At 44.0% G+C, this 17,326-nt stretch overlaps 1 protein-coding gene across 1 annotated transcript; it reads left to right on the top strand.

The window, feature by feature from the left end:
• The first annotated feature begins 1,615 nt into the window (after positions 1-1,615).
• Positions 1,616-5,766, top strand: egr1 (early growth response 1). Its single transcript, XM_085292615.1, has 2 exons — positions 1,616-2,345; positions 3,168-5,766. Exons 1-2 carry the CDS (start codon positions 2,135-2,137, stop codon positions 4,499-4,501), a joined length of 1,545 nt encoding a protein of 514 aa, XP_085148741.1. The 5' UTR covers positions 1,616-2,134; the 3' UTR covers positions 4,502-5,766.
• The last annotated feature ends 11,560 nt before the right edge of the window (positions 5,767-17,326 follow it).

The raw sequence follows: 17,326 nt of genomic DNA, 5'->3' as shown, positions 1-17,326 counted from the left end.
GACAGAATTTTGCTATCACTCTAATAGGGGTAAACAGAGACATTTGCCAGAGGCTGAATGGAAAATGCCTGCAAGGGGATGCAATCCAGCAAAGACCAAACGCCAGTTGTGGGTACCTGAATGATTGTTTTGTTACCACATCAATCGATCCATCGATCTATGTCAGTTTTTTCAATCAGTCCGATTGTGATAGCATGCTTGTGACAGCGGCATCTGGATGGGGCAGTTTAAACTTAGTTCAAATGCCTTTTATTCACTAAACCCTGAATGTAAATCAAATTATATTCATCGGCAGCATCTTTTCTCTCCCTCCCTCTCCTTCTCTTGGACCACCTCAAAGTTTCCTGCCCACGATATTTCCCAATAAGGTTGCTCACATATAGATCCAGTCAGCAGCAAGGGAAACACATCGATTTCCCGTCAGCTTCCACCGAGGAGTGTAGGAGCCCTAGCCGAAACTGGAGCAGCCGGGGTAACATCGGTATCCCGCTGGCGTCCTGGCAGCTGTGCACAATGTTGTTAACGCGGCCCATTAAGCCGCTGAGTGGCAGAGAGATTCCCTGAATATTGAGCAGGGGACACCCCTCAATTAGATAGATCGGTCCGTACCTCGTCAGCAGCCGCACCTATCTGTCCTCATTAATCAATGACACCGCCGAAAGAGATGGAAAGTTAATTTAGGAGAAGTTTGCTGCCATCCAGCAGTTTGCAGCCTCCTAATTCTCAGACCGCTGCTTGAGAATTGTCCACACACACACACACACACACACACACACACACACACACACATATATATATATATATATATATATATATATATATATATATAACCCCACCGGAATAAGTCCTTAAGCAGAGGTTTTAGAGAAACGCTCGTCCATGCAACAAGTATCAGTAGTTGTTGAAAAAAAGGGCGTTAAAGTTGTGCGTGAGCTGGTGTTGCAGTTGGGTTTTGCGTGTTTTGGACCCAAATTGTTGTACAAGTTGTTGGGATTGTGTTTAAAAAGCGTTCGTCGTGTTTTTGGCTTGCTCTGTGTGTCTGTTTAAACACTAACTCGGTCCACGCAGCGCAGTTCTTCTGTTTCACAGAGTGGTTACAGGCGAACCGCGAGTTAAGCTGCGCTTTTAAACACAGGACCGTAATTCTGTCGCTAACATTAGTTATTGTGAGCGTTGGACATGATTTGCACTCCATTCTCTCATTCGCTGCCAAACAGCGATCGGCTTTGCCAAAGGAAGCTCCAAATAAGGACAGGGGAAATGGAAACCCACCGGAATAGGTCCTTATGTAGTCACGACCTTATAAGGCACGGCGGAGCAGGGCTTTCCGGCAGCAGCGCTGCCTGCTGCACAGATGGGAAATCCAAATCAAATCTATGGGACGACCGGGAGAGCGCAAGAATAATGCTGCTGTCTATGAAGATACATTGATTCGGGAGAGAGGAAGAGCGGCGTTGTCTTCACAATTTACTGTTAGAGCTTAATATAAAGTCTCTCCTCTCTGTTTCCCCCCCCCAGGCCAGCGTCATGTGTCCTCCACTGCAGTGCCTAAATATGGGCTTCCTATGCTCCAAATATGGACATCTACGTCACAAAGCACATATAAAAGGAGCGGGGAAACCTCTCGGCTCATAGACAGCCCTGAGAGCCCACAAGAGCAACTGTTAGAGCCGAGATAGAGAGACAAACAAATAGATCTCACTGACAGAAAAATCACATTAAAAAGTAAAACGTCAACTCAAAACAACATCAATCCAAAAAGGTAAAAAGCCTGAATTGGAGAAGTAATTTATTACAAAAAGTCGAAATTAATCAACAGATTAATTTTGATGAATCTTAGGGAATGAGTATAAAGGAGACGTTTGATTTTTTCCGAAAAGACAAGTGGATCTTTACTCACCTCTAAGAGAAACACGGACAACGACAGGACCACGGGAGAGCAAGAGTCACGGACTAAAGACAGAAAAGCTGCATCTTCCTCGGCATCAGAAGAAGTGTGCAGCGCTCCCTGAACGGGGCTAAGTGATTCCTTCCACCTGCGAGGCACCGCTCTGCTAACGTGCGCCCAGCCTCCACGCACTCAACACCAGCCATCAGCGCAGTCTCAGCCCTGCAGCTTCAGCACCAGCAGAGGATGGCTGCAGCCAAGACTGAGATGATTCTCCCAGCCCTGCAGAACTCCGAGCCCCTGAGGTTCTCTCACTCCCCCATGGATAGCTACCCTAAGCTGGAGGAGGTGATGATGCTCAGCTCTGCAGGGACCCCATTCCTCTCTGCGTCTGCACCAGAAGGTGCCGGTTTTGGCTCCGGGGAGCCAGGAGACCAGTATGACCACCTCGCTGGAGGTAAGATCTGGAGATTTTTTTTCTATTGCTTCTGGTTGTTTATGCTGCATTTAAAACCGAATTAAACGCATCTGTAGAGCTATAATGAACCAAGAAAGAGTTGACAGAAACAGCAATGCAACTTACAAAAATATTATTTATGTTTGCTGTTTATTGCTATTTCACTGGATTAAACAGTCATGCTTGATTTAAGTTGACATTTAAGATTTTTAGTTATAAGTCTGCTGCATGTAGTTTTGCAGTCTTCCCCTTTAGCTCACTGAACAATATTGTTTAATATTATAATTCTGTTAAAACTAAATACAGAGAAATAAAAACACCTTACCTAACACTAATTTATTGATAGCTCTATATCCTTGTCAGGTCTCTAAAGACTCAGACTCTGCTCTGCTACCGCATGCTTCTCAACACTCCTACAGCTCAATTCAAATTGCATTTCCAAAAACGGCTGAACTGCAGTTTCGATGATCAATCGCCTCTGGCTCTGTGATGGGTTTTAGGAATCCGAACGCTGTGCTTGTGTGTGTGTGTGTGCTCGAGCTTGTGAAAGACAGGAAGTAGGAAAATAAAAGAAAGATTGAGAGAGTTTGAGCCAATGTGTTTAGAAAGCATGCGGCTTCTGTTGCTGTTTAGATAGACACACTTCTAGGGTTGAGGGGTAAAGAGTTTAGTTTGAGGGTGTTTCTCTGTGTGGGCACCTGTCTGATCTGTGACAGGAGAGAGGGGTGACACACTGTCCACTGCTCTGGCAGGTTTCCCTCTCCCTCCCTCTGGATATTGACAGTTTGATTTATGTCTCTGCTTTCTCTGTGCTCCCTGCAGATACGTTACCTGATATCCCCTTCAACTGTGAGAAGCCAGTGGTGGAGCAGACCTACCCAACCCAAAGGCTGCCCCCCATCTCCTATACAGGCAGCTTCACCCTTGAGCCCGCCACCACCTGCAGCAACAGCCTCTGGGCAGAGCCGATCTTGGGCCTGTTCTCTGGGCTGATAGGCAATGTTGCGCCCAGCTCTAGCTCTTCCTCCGCAGCCTCACAGACCATCTCATCCTCCTCCTCTTCAGTCCCATCTTCCTCTTCTTCCTCGTCTTCTTCTACCTCCTCGTCCTCATCTCAGAGCTCCAGCCTCAGTTCTTCGATTCACCACAGTGAACCCAACCCAATCTACTCAGCTGCCCCAACCTACTCCAGCTCCAACTCTGATATCTTCCCAGACCAGGGCCAGGCTTTTCCCACTTCAGCTGGAACAGTGCAGTACCCACCCCCTGCTTATCCCAATAGCAAGACCTGCAGCACAAGCTTCCCTGTGCCCATGATTCCTGACTACCTCTTCCCTCAGCAGCAGGGAGAGATCAGCCTGGTCCCTCCTGACCAGAAGCCCTTCCAGAATCAGTCAAGCCAGCCCTCCCTGACTCCTCTTTCTACCATCAAGGCTTTTGCAACCCAGACTGGTTCGCAGGACTTAAAAAGTGTCTACCAGTCCCAGCTAATCAAGCCTAGCCGCATGCGCAAGTACCCCACCCGGCCAAGCAAGACACCACCCCACGAAAGGCCGTACGCTTGCCCCGTGGAGACCTGCGATCGGCGCTTTTCACGGTCTGATGAGCTGACGCGTCACATCCGCATCCACACAGGTCAGAAACCCTTCCAGTGCCGCATCTGCATGCGTAACTTCAGCCGCAGTGACCACTTGACAACGCACATCCGTACTCACACCGGCGAGAAGCCTTTTGCCTGCGAGATTTGCGGACGCAAATTTGCCCGCAGCGACGAGAGGAAAAGACACACAAAGATCCACCTACGGCAGAAGGACAAGAAAGCAGAGAAGGTGGGGGCAGTGGTCGCAACAGCAACCCCGGTCTCAGCAGCCTCACCTCCCTCCAGCTACCCCTCTTCCATCACTTCCTATCCTTCTCCAGTGTCTTCTTACCCCTCTCCAGTCACCTCCTGCTACTCCTCTCCCGTCCACACTTCCTACCCATCTCCATCCATCGCCACCACCTACCCATCGGTGTCCATGTCAAGCACCTTTCAATCCCAGGTGGCCTCCTCCTTCCCCTCGTCAGTGGCATCCAACATCTACAGCTCCCCTGTCCCCACCCCGCTCCCAGACATGCAGACCACCCTTTCCCCAAGGACAATCGAGATCTGCTAAGAACGAGCAAAGACAAGAACTTTTTTTAGTCTCTCCGTACCTCTCTTTCCTTAAGGTTTTTTGAGGGGAAAGAAATCAGCATCAAAAGGACTTTGTTTTTCCCCCTCCAAAAAGCACTTTTCTGCTCCCTTTGCAGTGTTAGGTGAATCTTGAGATTTACCTGAAAGAGAGAAAAAGACACATGTCAAGGACCGGGCAAAGACAATAGAAGATGAAAAGGGTTTTTTTTTTCTGTCTCTAAAACAAATGCAGCACTTCAAGTGCATATGGGACTCTGGAGACAGAGAAACTGGCAAGTCTCTGTTATAGGTACACAATAACCATGAGACAAACAGATCGCCTGCAGTTGAAGTACAGAGGCATGTTCGTCCTTGCAGGCGGTCATACAGTACTAAAGACAATGAATGATATACATAAGCTATCATATATGTATATTGTACATGTGCCACGTTTCGTTTTTATCATTCTTTGGTACCACTGATGTGAACAGTTGTTTGCATATTTGCATTGTATTATTTGAAGTGAGCAGGGCCATATTTTCTACATACTTTCTCTATTATGTAGTGATGATGCTGTGATACGTTTCGACATTGTTTGAAGAAAAAAAAAACCGCACTTAAGTATTCAAGCATGAGTAAGAGTGATGTTCGTTTCTGTTTGTAAATATCATCCACTGGTACTATCTCTTTCTCTCTTTCTCACATGTGACATATCGCTCAGTTATATGGAAAAACAGAGAAAAGAAAAAAAAAACATTTTCTTTTTTTTTTTTAGAAAAAAACTTAAACGCTCCTGTTATTTGGTGCCTTTTGTGAAGCCTTGTTGATTGTGTGACATGGCTGAGCGCGAGAGACGATGCACAGCATCTCGCCTTAAGGGTTGAGGGACTATTTTTGTTACAGAATGTACACAGAGGGAGTGAAGGGACGAGCTCCGAGGGCACCGCTTCATTTTATCAGAATGTAAGCAAAAAAGGATAAAAATTATAAAGTCTATTTTTGTAAAACTGAAATGTAAATATCTACATCTTCAAGAGCTGGAATGTTGAAGTTACCTACTGAGTAGGCATGGGATTCTTTTGTATGTTATATACATGCAGTTCATTATTTTGTGGTTTATCTTTATTTTGTAATTGTGTTTGTTAAAACAAGTGACTGTTTCTGGCTTCTAAACACATTGAATGCGCTTAACTGCCAACGGGATATTTGGTGTACAAGATATCCTTCCAGAAATGAAATATAAATAAAAATCTGAATATATATGTATATTTGTTTTCATGTGCATTTTTGAACATTTTCACTGGTTCTTCAGGCCACCTTCGTTGCATCAAATCTCCACTCTTGATTTTGCCATGCATGATGCTCGTGCTTAAATGGTATACATTTCATCAGCTTACTTGTTAATTGCCGGCAGATTATCAGTGGATTTACAGCATAGCTTTACATCACAGAAAGTTCCCCTTTAATTTAAGGGCAAATCTGCAAGGCATGATCTTGTGGAAAGTCTCCATTTCAAACCCTCTTATTAATGATAACGCTAACCCATGACTCCCATGCCTGTAAACACTGAAGATGAGGAATTCTTATCTAGATCCCACTTGCTCTTGAAGATACCCAGCTTATCTAAATTTCCATTTCTTTTTAGATTTTAGGATATATTGCTGGCCCTCACCGTTGACTAAACAGCCTACAAGCAATTTGATCTTTTAGCAAAAGACCAAAAAATAAGAAGAAATATTCCCGTCTGTACAATGATGGCGAAATGAGTTTTAGGTAGGGATGTCTGAAACCAGCTGTGCTTAGACATGCACGGGGTTATTTTCATGGGGTGCAGGTGAAATCCATCACAATATAATTACCTTCCTTTCCGTGGTTGGCGAGATGCTGTCACCTCGTAGTGAATGAGCTGTAACACACAATTGGGCAATATCTGTGTAGGTTAGTCTGAACTGTTGCATGGCAGCAGCTGAACAGAATGGCCCTGAAGGTTTAAATGCTGTTTCTTTGGGTTTTCAAGCAGAATATAATAACAGCTTACTCGCACCATCATTACTCATCTGCCACTGTTCCCTAGGCAAGGAACTCTTGCTACATGTTTGAGTATGGAAATAAAACAGCCCGGATTTTTTAGCCTATGTAGACACACACACTCACACGCACACACAATCCCTCCTCTCGCAGAGCTTTGGAGTAATTTTGTGTTGTGAAATGCACTAACCAAAATACTCACAAATGCAAACACAGCTAAAATAGAAAGCAGGAAAACAAGTAGAGGAGAATAATGGAGGGAAAGGGAAAATAATTAAGATAATTGGTCTCCTGATACCAAATTTCCAAATTTGGTCTGATGAGCGTGTCTGTATATCGGTGTGTGGGTATTTGTGCGTGAACAGTACGCAGGCATCTCTGTGCAATATAGACATCTTTTAACGACTCAAACTACTGTAGTTACTTCACGCTGTACGTCTGCATGCTGCTCATGTACAAGTGTGCAAACTATGCCAAGTTACAAGCTTTTGTTCTATTCTACTGTCTTTTTAAAGCTCGGCGTCCACCACCCTCACTTCTGCTGACACTATGTGTGTGTGTTTGTGTGTGTGTGTAAGCTGAATTATGTGTAAAATTAAAGGAGAAAAAAAATGCATTATAAAGTTACAATGGTCCATTTTCTTGGATATTGTCTTCACCGCTGCTACACTTTCATAAATATTTGAAAGTGCAGTAGAAAATCACACAAACACAAATCAGCATTGTGGTTGGTCTCTGTGCTGAGTTAAGACACCTTGATGTTTAAATTATGATGTTCCTCACTCAGAGCCATATCTAGCCTTTTTTTAGGCAGATCTTGAAACTCCTTGTGTGGCTTAAAATCCCAGAATCTGTCATTTCCTGTCATTGTTTACAGAATTATTTTGGTTCTTGGCTGCAAGAAAAAAAAGCCATTCAGCAGCTTTTGCATCACAACTTTCTCATATTACCCTGCTTTTAGGAAAGTCCTTCACTCAATGTGAAAACCACACACGGCGCTTTTCTCTCAGTCCTTTCTCATGTTAGGAGACAGTATTTCAATTTCAACCAGTTTTGGTCAGACGGGGGAGGCTGTGCCGCGACTCTGTCAGAGTCCAAAACCAAAATGCTAGAAAGAGAAACGGGCCAATATTGCTCAATGTATTAGGGAATTGTGTACCCCATCACATCCTTTGATTCAAGGCTCTTCGTCGCATATCAAAGCTCACGCACTGGGTCTGTTCTCTTTAGGGAGGTGAGAGAGGAGTGTAAGAGGATTTGGGAGTGCAGATGCGTTGTGGCTTCACTCTGTTGTAACTCACAATGGAGCCACCTCACACCCCCAGCGGGCTTCCATTTCAAGAGCCCTGCCTTTGTTCAAAAATGTATTTGTTCTCTTATTCTTTTCGGGAACTGTGTAAAACAAAAAAGAACGAATGGCGAAGAGAACCATCCCTTCTCCCTCAGCCCTACAACCCCGTCCCACTGCCACCTTGTTGCCTCTCTCTCCCTCTCTGCCTGTACCTCTCTCTCCCTCTCTGCTAGTGCATATTTTGCTGGAGATGCTAATGATCTCCCCCCGCTGTATTCTGATGCAAGGTCTGTCTACACTTTTCCCTTTCATCCACATACAAATGTGCTCTTATTGCCTCTTCGCCCTCGGGCCTTTTAAGATGCCTTTTTGAAATATGCCTTTTGATACGCACATCATTGGCCAAGTCCCTGCAGTGATTAGAGCTCTCTTTAATGTGAGCAAGTTAGAAAGTGAATGAGGGGCTCCAGGGCCGGCAGCTATCCGTTCTCCTCTACCTTCACCCCTTGACATCTGCCGGCCCGCTGGGGGGATCCCAGTGCCGGGTAGGATGACCCAGACCCATAGACCCTGCTGGCCATCCTCCATCTTTTATCTCCACTTGGAGATTAAGCACATGAGGAATGACACTGGAGGATCGCTTTTATAGATACATGGTACTGTATGCTTCGGGGCCAGATTCCTGTACTTTATCATAGGAATGTGACAGGAGGACTGCTCTCTAATGTCTTTTAAATATGCTCCATTGATCTCATGTTCAGAGCCTCACTCTGCCTCACTGGGATGGCTTTTTTTTTTAAATCTTGCCAAAAGGGAATGCAGAGTCGTCGTCAGGTGCTTTCTCCTGTTCTGCCTCTTGCACTCGACACCTGTTGTGTCTTTTTGGGGGGAGAAGTAGGTTATATTGAAACTGCTTGATTTCGAACCTCCTCACATGTACATTTCACATAGATTGCAACACTTCTACAGATATGGTATTCAGGAAATGTGCACAGGCTGAAAAGGAGTTGAGTCAAAAACTCCATAAGTTATGACACACCTGGACAAAAATGCAGTCGTTCTGTATTCAGATGTCTTCTCGGGTTGCAAATAAGGGGGGGGGAAAAAGACTCCAGTAAACCTGAAACAACAGATCCTCTCTGTGAATCTAAAGACACACAAGCGCATAATAGATTGTCAGAATAACACAAATCTGTTCACGGTTTCTAGGTTAAGATGTGTGGATGTGTGTGTTTGCAGTGTACCTGTTCAAACACACGAGATATAAGAGCAGCGTAGCTTACAAGCATCTTTGAAATTATTTGCGGCACACAAAAGAGATTTTTGACGTATCACTTCCACAATAATCTACAGGTGTCCTGGCAACTTTAGCTCTACTTAATAAGCCATGCTTGTTTGAAGTACATGGCTTTGAACAGACAACAAAACAGTGCATGCTTAAGTACCTCCAAATATGACACCTCTTCAACTCAGCATCAACAACACTACAGCTTTACAAAAGGCACCTGGGTGGCTCTGAAATGCAAACAGGCCCTCATAAGTCTTTATGTGTCAAGGCTAGTAAGTGGGCTTGAGTTATTTTATTTTCTGTCTGTTAGTCGGAACATCATATGCAATCCCTGAGCAGGGTCTGCGAGGCTGGGTAAATAAATGCAGTCATGCCTCTCAGAGTTTTCTCTTTTTATCAAAAGGGGACGCGTGTTGTGCGGCGGATGGCTTCCAAGTGCACTTTAGAGGCTTCTGACAGCACCGTGCAAGACCTCAGTTCCTAAACAACAATCATTTAAACAAAAAGACTCATATAAATGTTTAGATTGGTGAGGAGTGTAAATTATTATTGAGATTCTCCCCATTTCAAATGAAGCAACAGAGTTATATTTCAGCGCCATTCAGTTTTCACAGCAGCCCGGATTATAGGTGCGCGCTACAATATTCTGATTATGTGATTGTGTGTCTGCAGGTTTCAGGACTGAATATAACTCAAGACAAATTTGCATTACATAGTTTGGCTTTCTGCTGCAGCTATTATAGACTGGAAATAGAACCATAAAACAGGCACAAAATCAACTACTGTGCTCCGTGGGTCAGATCAGAGCGACCTTTGCTTCACCGTGATGCATCAAAAGCTGAAAGAGACAGAGGCTGAACAGAAAATCTCGCTTCACCCTCCAGATGTGCCCTGCAGTGACTTCACCACCTGTCACTCAAAAGGCGGAGGCCAGGTGTTTGTTCCAGCACCGCAGCCACCTGCTCTGAGATACAGTGCACACACTCGCTCACTTGCATACACACACACACACACACACACACACACACACACACACCGGTAAGTGCGCTGCTTTTCCATAGAACATCAGCACTGACTATAACTTAATCTTACCCCACTGCCAAAAATGATCCGTAACCTACTTGTTAGGTAATACCTGTGGATCGAGTCAATAATGACTGAAGTGAAGGCCTACAAAACTACAAAAAAAGCCCCAAAACTGCATTGCTAATACAGGAAAGAAAACCTGCATTACTAGTTCAGGACCAAAGATAAGAGCATCAGGACTACCAGCAGTAGAAAGAGACATAATTTATCCCGGTGTTTTATAGTTTTGACTAACATTAACAATAGTTCGGTGCGCTGCGCCTGCTGTGCTTTCATAATGCAGCGCCAGGTATTACAAAAGCACCCCTTGTCATCTGCCTGCTGCTAAACCTCATTTGAAAGCGGGGGCATTATAACGTACACAAAACAGGATATTCGTGTTTCAAATGAATGTAATTTTAGGCAAACAGGTTTATGTGTGTGACTGCATGTAAGTTGTGTGTGCGTGTGGGAGTGCATACCTAAGTGTTTTTGCCATGTGTGCCTATATGCAGGAGCCTTTTAGGTGTTATGAGTCTCAGGGGTGACAGCATGATCGCGGGGGAGAGGGAGAAGTGAGAACTGGGGTGGAGGAGGGATACGGGGAATGTATATCATCATCTGGCCAGGTTTTTCTTTCCCTCCCCCTCACTACAGCTGTCCTCCATGTCTGATGAAAGCCTTGCGCTGCTATATTTGTCCCTCAGTGATGAGGTGGAACTAATGGCTACTTTCACACCAGCTGATGTCATCAGCGTGCTGCGTCTGGGGAGCAGGAGTGTGGGATACCTGCTGGGAGCTTCTGTTGTCCAACAGCACACGCACATGAACACAAACACACGCACATATGTAAATGCTCATATGAAGTCATGAGCTCGCTCGTTTTATACCTGATGCTCTCATCGGAAACTCTGAGGACCGGAAATTTCAAGGGTCTGTTTAAAAGAATGGATTGCTGCCTTTGCTGAAAGTTTAATTAGAAAACTAATAACACTTTTATGGCTACAGGTAAATATGAAGCCAATAGCCTGTGAACTTAACATAGCAGAAAAGCAGGGGGAAGTTCTGTTCATATTTACCTTACAGACACCCGGGAAGCGTGGTGTCATAAAGAGCATTTTCCCAAAATGTACTCTTCCTTTAATCTAATCTAATCGAATTATCTGCTGATTTATTTAAATACAAATCTAATAATCTCTTCCTCTGCTTCCTCTCTGTGCCTGTCCTCATCTGCCTCCAGCTAGTTAAAAGTAAGCAGTGTGTGGCGTGCCGAGCACAGCCACATCTCTGTCACATCAGCACCGTTAGGTCCTCATTTAGGGCCTGTGACTGCATGCAGTGGCATGTCAGCATCTGTCAGCTCTGTCAAGTGTGTATGTAGGCTTTTACGCTTCCTAATGTGAAACAGTTGACAGGTTATTACTGCCTTGACCACAGCTATAACCCAACTTTAACCTGGGAAATTTTTGGCTGGGTGCTCAAATGTTTTGACAAGGTGATAGAAAAGTAAAGTTTTCTATACAGTCGACTCAAAACATTAAGCCTAGGGTAAGCTGTACATTACTGTTCCCTGGCTATCATGTTTCCATTAGGATACATCTGTGATCAGATCATAAACTCAGTATGCTTTCAACGCTTCAATCGTTTGGCTATAAATACCTCGGATGCCCCCTCGGTGAAATTACCCCTCAGCAGCCCTATCTCCTCTTGCCTTCCATCATTTTCATCCTTTAATGTACGTGAAGCCGCCAATAATGGTGCTAGATTACAAAGAGTGCGCATAGCCCGTGTGTGTATGTTTTTTTACAGCTCGGAAATATCCCTGCAGTTAAGTGTAATTTATACAAAGAGGGCCACACATTTGACCCGTCGACGTGCACATGCGCGCGCACACACACATACACACACACACGGTCCGCTGTGCTGTCTCTGCACCTCAGGGTGCAAGCGTGTGTGCTTGCATGTGTGTGCATTTAGCTCTGTACACTGCTGCTTAATAGAGTCCTCCATTGTGAGTAATGACCCCAGCTCTTTTCTGTTATTCTATCCAGACCAGCGGGCTAAAAGCTGCTGTAAAGATGAGAACGAGGGTCTCTCTGTTATTCCAAGGCAGTAAAAAATGAGGAGAAATTGTCGTTAAATGAAAGGCTATTCTTCCGCTTTGCCGTGCCCAAACACACTTTGTCCCATCTTTCATTCATTTCCTCCAACATTATGGGGATGTTAAAGGTAAAAGCACAACATTAGACTTTTACCTTTAACATTCATAAATCAACAACAAACAATCGTTTGTTCTCCCTCTGAAGTGTTTTCTCACATAATCGCACAAGCACACATAAATTGTCCTCTGTCGCCACAAACACCAACATCACCACTCCATCCATGCGTTGGTATGAAGCAGCAGAACTACACTATTCTGCTTCTCTGCAGCGAGTTATAACGTAATCTCCCAGGGAGACGTGACAGGATGTGTTTATTGTTTATTTGTGAGTTTTTGTGTCTCAGATTATATTTCCACACCCTGCTCGTCTACGGTCCATCCTCTTTCTCCCCTTTAATTCCTTTTCCTCAGTCTGCTGCTTTTCCTCAGCATGTGTGAGCGAGCGAGAGGGCAGGTGCACGACTTAAACTTGTCGCTTTTGCAGATTTATGTCTGATTGGAGCACTAGCTGTTTACCAGGAAACATCTGTCTGTATATTTGTCTGTCTGTCTGGGTGCAGTCGAAGCTTATTGTTGAGACAAATGCACAGATGTTCGATCGATAAGCAGTGAAGCATGAGCCCTCGACGTGGTTTCAGCCACTGACTGAAAGTATCTGGGTTTGAGTATTTGCTCCGATTTCTACCCATCTATTCCATTTCCACGTCTTCTGAAACGGGAAAGCAAGGAGGAGAGAAAACACCGGAATCATTAAAGTCAGACTGAGAAGAGTTTAAATACAACACGGAGATGTCTTTCTGTGTGTGCAAGTCTGTTTGCTGAAAATTAAACGGAAACAGCACACACTTGAATGCCAGAGTTTAAAGTAAAAGCGCTTGTGTGTGCATTTTCTTTGAACTCGGGAGTCAGAAATAACTTTTAGCATTGCACAGAGGCGCTGATTTTCTGGTACAGTTGTGCTTTGAGCTAACATCAGCATGGAGTCTACTAATGAAGCTAATAGAACGCTACAAAAATTCTAGCTGGGTGATCGCTGTCATATACCCTTTTAGGTTTATTGTAGGCCAGTGTGAATTATTTTACATCCAAGACTGGCAGGAACATAATAAGTTGTCAGGGTGCCTATTTTTCTTAACCTAAAATGGACAAATTAAGAAATGATTTAATTATTGTGGTAGTAGAAAAGCCAAGAATTTATTTTTCTGGGAAACACAAATATCTGCGTCAAATTTCATGAGTATTCATCCAGTAATTCTGGAAATACAAAACAGACAGACACCCCAGAGCTAAGTGGATCCATGGTTTGCATGCTGTAGAGGTATATGCAGATGCTATCCACATGTTGATCATGCTGTCATTAACTCCTATGGGTTATTAAGTAGACGCATGGCTATGCTAACATAGCACCAAAATGTCATGCAAAATTCCTGGCTGCATTCCTGCAGTCACTTAAACTGTAATTGGTGCAAAGAATGTATGCTGACCTGTGAAGTGTCTGTTAAAGCAATAAGCTGCGAGCTGTAGTCTTAACAGGGAGCGAAGCACAGAAAGAGAAAGGGAGGGAGGGAGCACTGGAGTTGAAACCAGAGATCGGGCCCAGCCCTTCCCAACTGGAGGCCCACCACCACCACCCCTGCAGCCTCCTTCAAGCCTTCATGTGATCCACTCTGCAGAAGCCAACTAGTAGAGGAAATGTCAGTCTTCTAGCTAGCCAGGAAACCACCGTGCCCAAACATGGAGTTTCCTGCCCTGACACAGCTCTTCCTGTAGGCTATGTAAGGACCTTCCTGCTTCTCCTCTCTCCCGCCTTCTCTCTCTCTCTCTCTCTTTGTCTGTCTCTGTCTGTCTTCCTCTCTCTCTCTCTCTCTCTCCCACTCTTTTGGCAGGCTGCCCTTCGGCAAGCTGCCTGGATGCTAGCCTTTTTTCCCCTCCCCTCTTGCAATGTGTGTTTCTGTGTGTATATGCATGTGTGTGTGTGTGCTCATGTTTACATTTTATGCTGGTGTGTCTGCTTGCAAAATATTTCACAATATTTCAATATCGTTTCAACACAATTAAAATATGTAACCAAAATGTCACAGGGGGCCCTCGGGTCTAATAGCACATCCGGCCCTTTCCAGTTTTAACTGATTTGCCTCCCACCTGTGGAGGAATGTTTTTGCGATATACCACACCCTATGTGACATTTAAGGCTTCATGAAATTACAATCACATTTTACATGTTCCATATATGAAAAGACACGACAGATTTGATCTGTCCAGGGTGGACCCCACCTCTTGCCCTTTGACAGCTAGAGTAGACAAAAGTTTACCAAAGAGTCTAAAAAAGTCATATTATAAAAGAAAAACAACCACCCAGAAGCTAATTAGTTGTGTTGTGCTAACTTGCAGAGCTGGTGATCAGGGACATGGTTTAGCCAGTATGACCAACTAATTGTCACCTGATTGGTAGCATGTTGACTACGTGCATTTGTTTTGTATGCGTCCCACTGAAACAGATTATTATTATTGCTATTATTATAATAACATTTATTATTTTATGTGTCCTGTGTATTTTGCTCTCTGCTGAACAGCCTAAGCTGCACACTTACTGTGTTTCAGGGCCCTCAGTGTTAAAAAATCAGACAGTCAGTTTTCAGTTTCAAAACGGACACCTCTCCAGTGCAGACTGCCGCTGTGTCACCCCACAGGCAGCATGAGAACTTGTGAGCGAGTGGGGATTGCAGAGGCAGAGGCAGAATGAGAGAAGGCTAAAAGCAAGCAGCTGAGTGAGATGAAGGCTAATATTAATGACAGCTTGTATAATATATTGAGTGTGTTACATGAAAACATTTAAAGGAGCAGAGTTCAGTTAACAAACTATTACAAATGCTGTTTTAACATGTTTGAAAATAAGATCTGCAACAAATGTGAACTGGCACAGCTCCAGCTAATCAAAGAGTGTTATAGGACTCAAATTACTATCATTATTACCAAACATTATAGAAAATAGTTGCATTTTTTTTCTAGCTGAGCTTAAAGTAATCTGTCTGTACGTTGACATCATTAGTAGTATACTGTGCAACTAATTTAGCTTGGTAAGTGGCAATAGACAGGTGCTAATTAATTGCTCTGGAGAAGTGATTCAAAATGCTGCAGTGAGAGCACTGATAAGGACTAGAAATAGAGATCATATTAACCCATATTTGCATCCCTTCATTGACTCTCTGCTAAATTCTGAATTGAATTTAAAATCATTCCCTTATCACACAAGATATTGAATAATCAGGCCCCATTTTATCTTAACCCTCTCAGGCTCAAATTAAGTTTTTGTTGCTAATGCACCAAAGAATACCTGCAGTGGTACTTCTGAGTAAAAAAAACTCATAAAATATGTATGTGGTGTAATCAGGTTGTTAGCTTTTACTTGTTGCAAATCTGCAACGCCTGCCTTGAGAGGGTTAAAGACATCATTATATCATATTGTCCCAACTGAGCACATCGCTCTCAGACTGTGTGCTTACTTGTGGTTCCCAGGGTATTTAAAAAGTAGAATAGGAGTCAGAGGTTTAGGGCCTGTCTCCCAGTTTGGATTCAAGAGACAGACACCCTCTCTACTTTTAAGATTAGGCTTAAAACTTTCCTTTTTTCCTATGTCTGGTTTTTGCTATTTTATTACTATATTTATATTTGTATTTGTCTACCAGGTGTGTTTTTAAAGTGCTATATAAATAAAGGATAATGATGATTTTCCTCCCCTCACCCTCAACCTGTCAACAGAGAGTAGAGAGAAAAGTACTAAAACAGCTGTACCTCGTACAAATACTTCATTACTGTACTTAAGTGGAATTTATAGGTATCTGTATTTTAATTGAGTATTTAGTTTTTCTCATTCAAAACTGTTTGAGCTATCTTTTTACTCCCTACATTTTTTAACAAATATCTGTACTTTCTACTTTCTACTATTTTTGTCACGTCACTGCATGCCTTCAAATATCAAACTGTCACAAACCTGAGGTTCGAGCAAGACGTGGACACAAAGGGAGACTCAGCATAGACTCAATTCCCAGCAAGACTTTATTTACAAAGACGGTGGGTAGTTGATCAAATGTAGAGGTGAGTATTGGCGGAAGGGAGTTTGCTTACTTGTAGGCCGAGAATGAGATACTTCGGACAGGGTACCGCGGGACTGTCCTGAGCAGGGGGCAAGCACTGAGAATCTGTCTGTTTCCTGAATTTCCAGAAATGTCCAGGTGGAGCATGAAGGGTAGGAGGGAAGCAAGCGGGACCAGGGATTGGCAGGAACAGCGGCAAAGGGTGGACAGGCTTGATTTGAGAGACATGGAGAGTGGTTGTGACAGGATGCTGGAAGTTTGAGTCTTACTGCAGAGGGGCTGGTGATGGTCTCGATTTCTTATGGTCCTATGAAACGGGGCACCAGTTTGGGAGAGGGTGTCCACAGGAAAATGTCTTTAGCAGACAGCCATACCTTTTGCCCACGTTGATTTGTCAGTCTGAGTCGTCCCGCTGGCGTTCCACAGTCCGGAAGAGGGCCTCTCGCGCTCTGATCCAGACGTGCTGACAGTGCTGTAGGTGATGCTGCACTCATCGGACAGATGGGAAATTCCGTCTCATTCTCGGGGAACAAAAGTGGCTGATAACTGAAGGAGACCTAGAAGGAGGAGGCATCTGTGGTGGAGGAGGTGAGTGAGTTATGAGCATATTCGATCCATGATAGCTTGTTGGACCAAGTGGCAGGATTCTAGGATGCTATACAACAGAGAGCTGACTCTAGCTCCTGATTTAACCTTTCCGTCTGTCCGTTCAATTGTAGCGAAGTCTAGTGCTATATGGGAGCAGGGGCGGTTTTTTGTGGCTAATGGTTGGAGCGAACCTGATGGGTGCTGAGAGGAGGTCTTACCACAGGCACACATGGAACAGGTTGCCACATAATGCCTTACATCTCTATCCAAGGAATCCCACCAAAAATGACATCTAAATAATGTTGTTGTTC

Source organism: Mchenga conophoros, linkage group LG2 (assembly GCF_057382185.1).
Source record: "Mchenga conophoros isolate Kocher_MC1m ecotype Shallow Benthic linkage group LG2, M_conophoros_male_GT1.1, whole genome shotgun sequence".
NCBI classification, from domain to species: domain Eukaryota; kingdom Metazoa; phylum Chordata; class Actinopteri; order Cichliformes; family Cichlidae; genus Mchenga; species Mchenga conophoros.
Note: the sequence above shows the minus strand (reverse complement) of the source record. Positions and strands in the feature narration are given on the sequence as shown.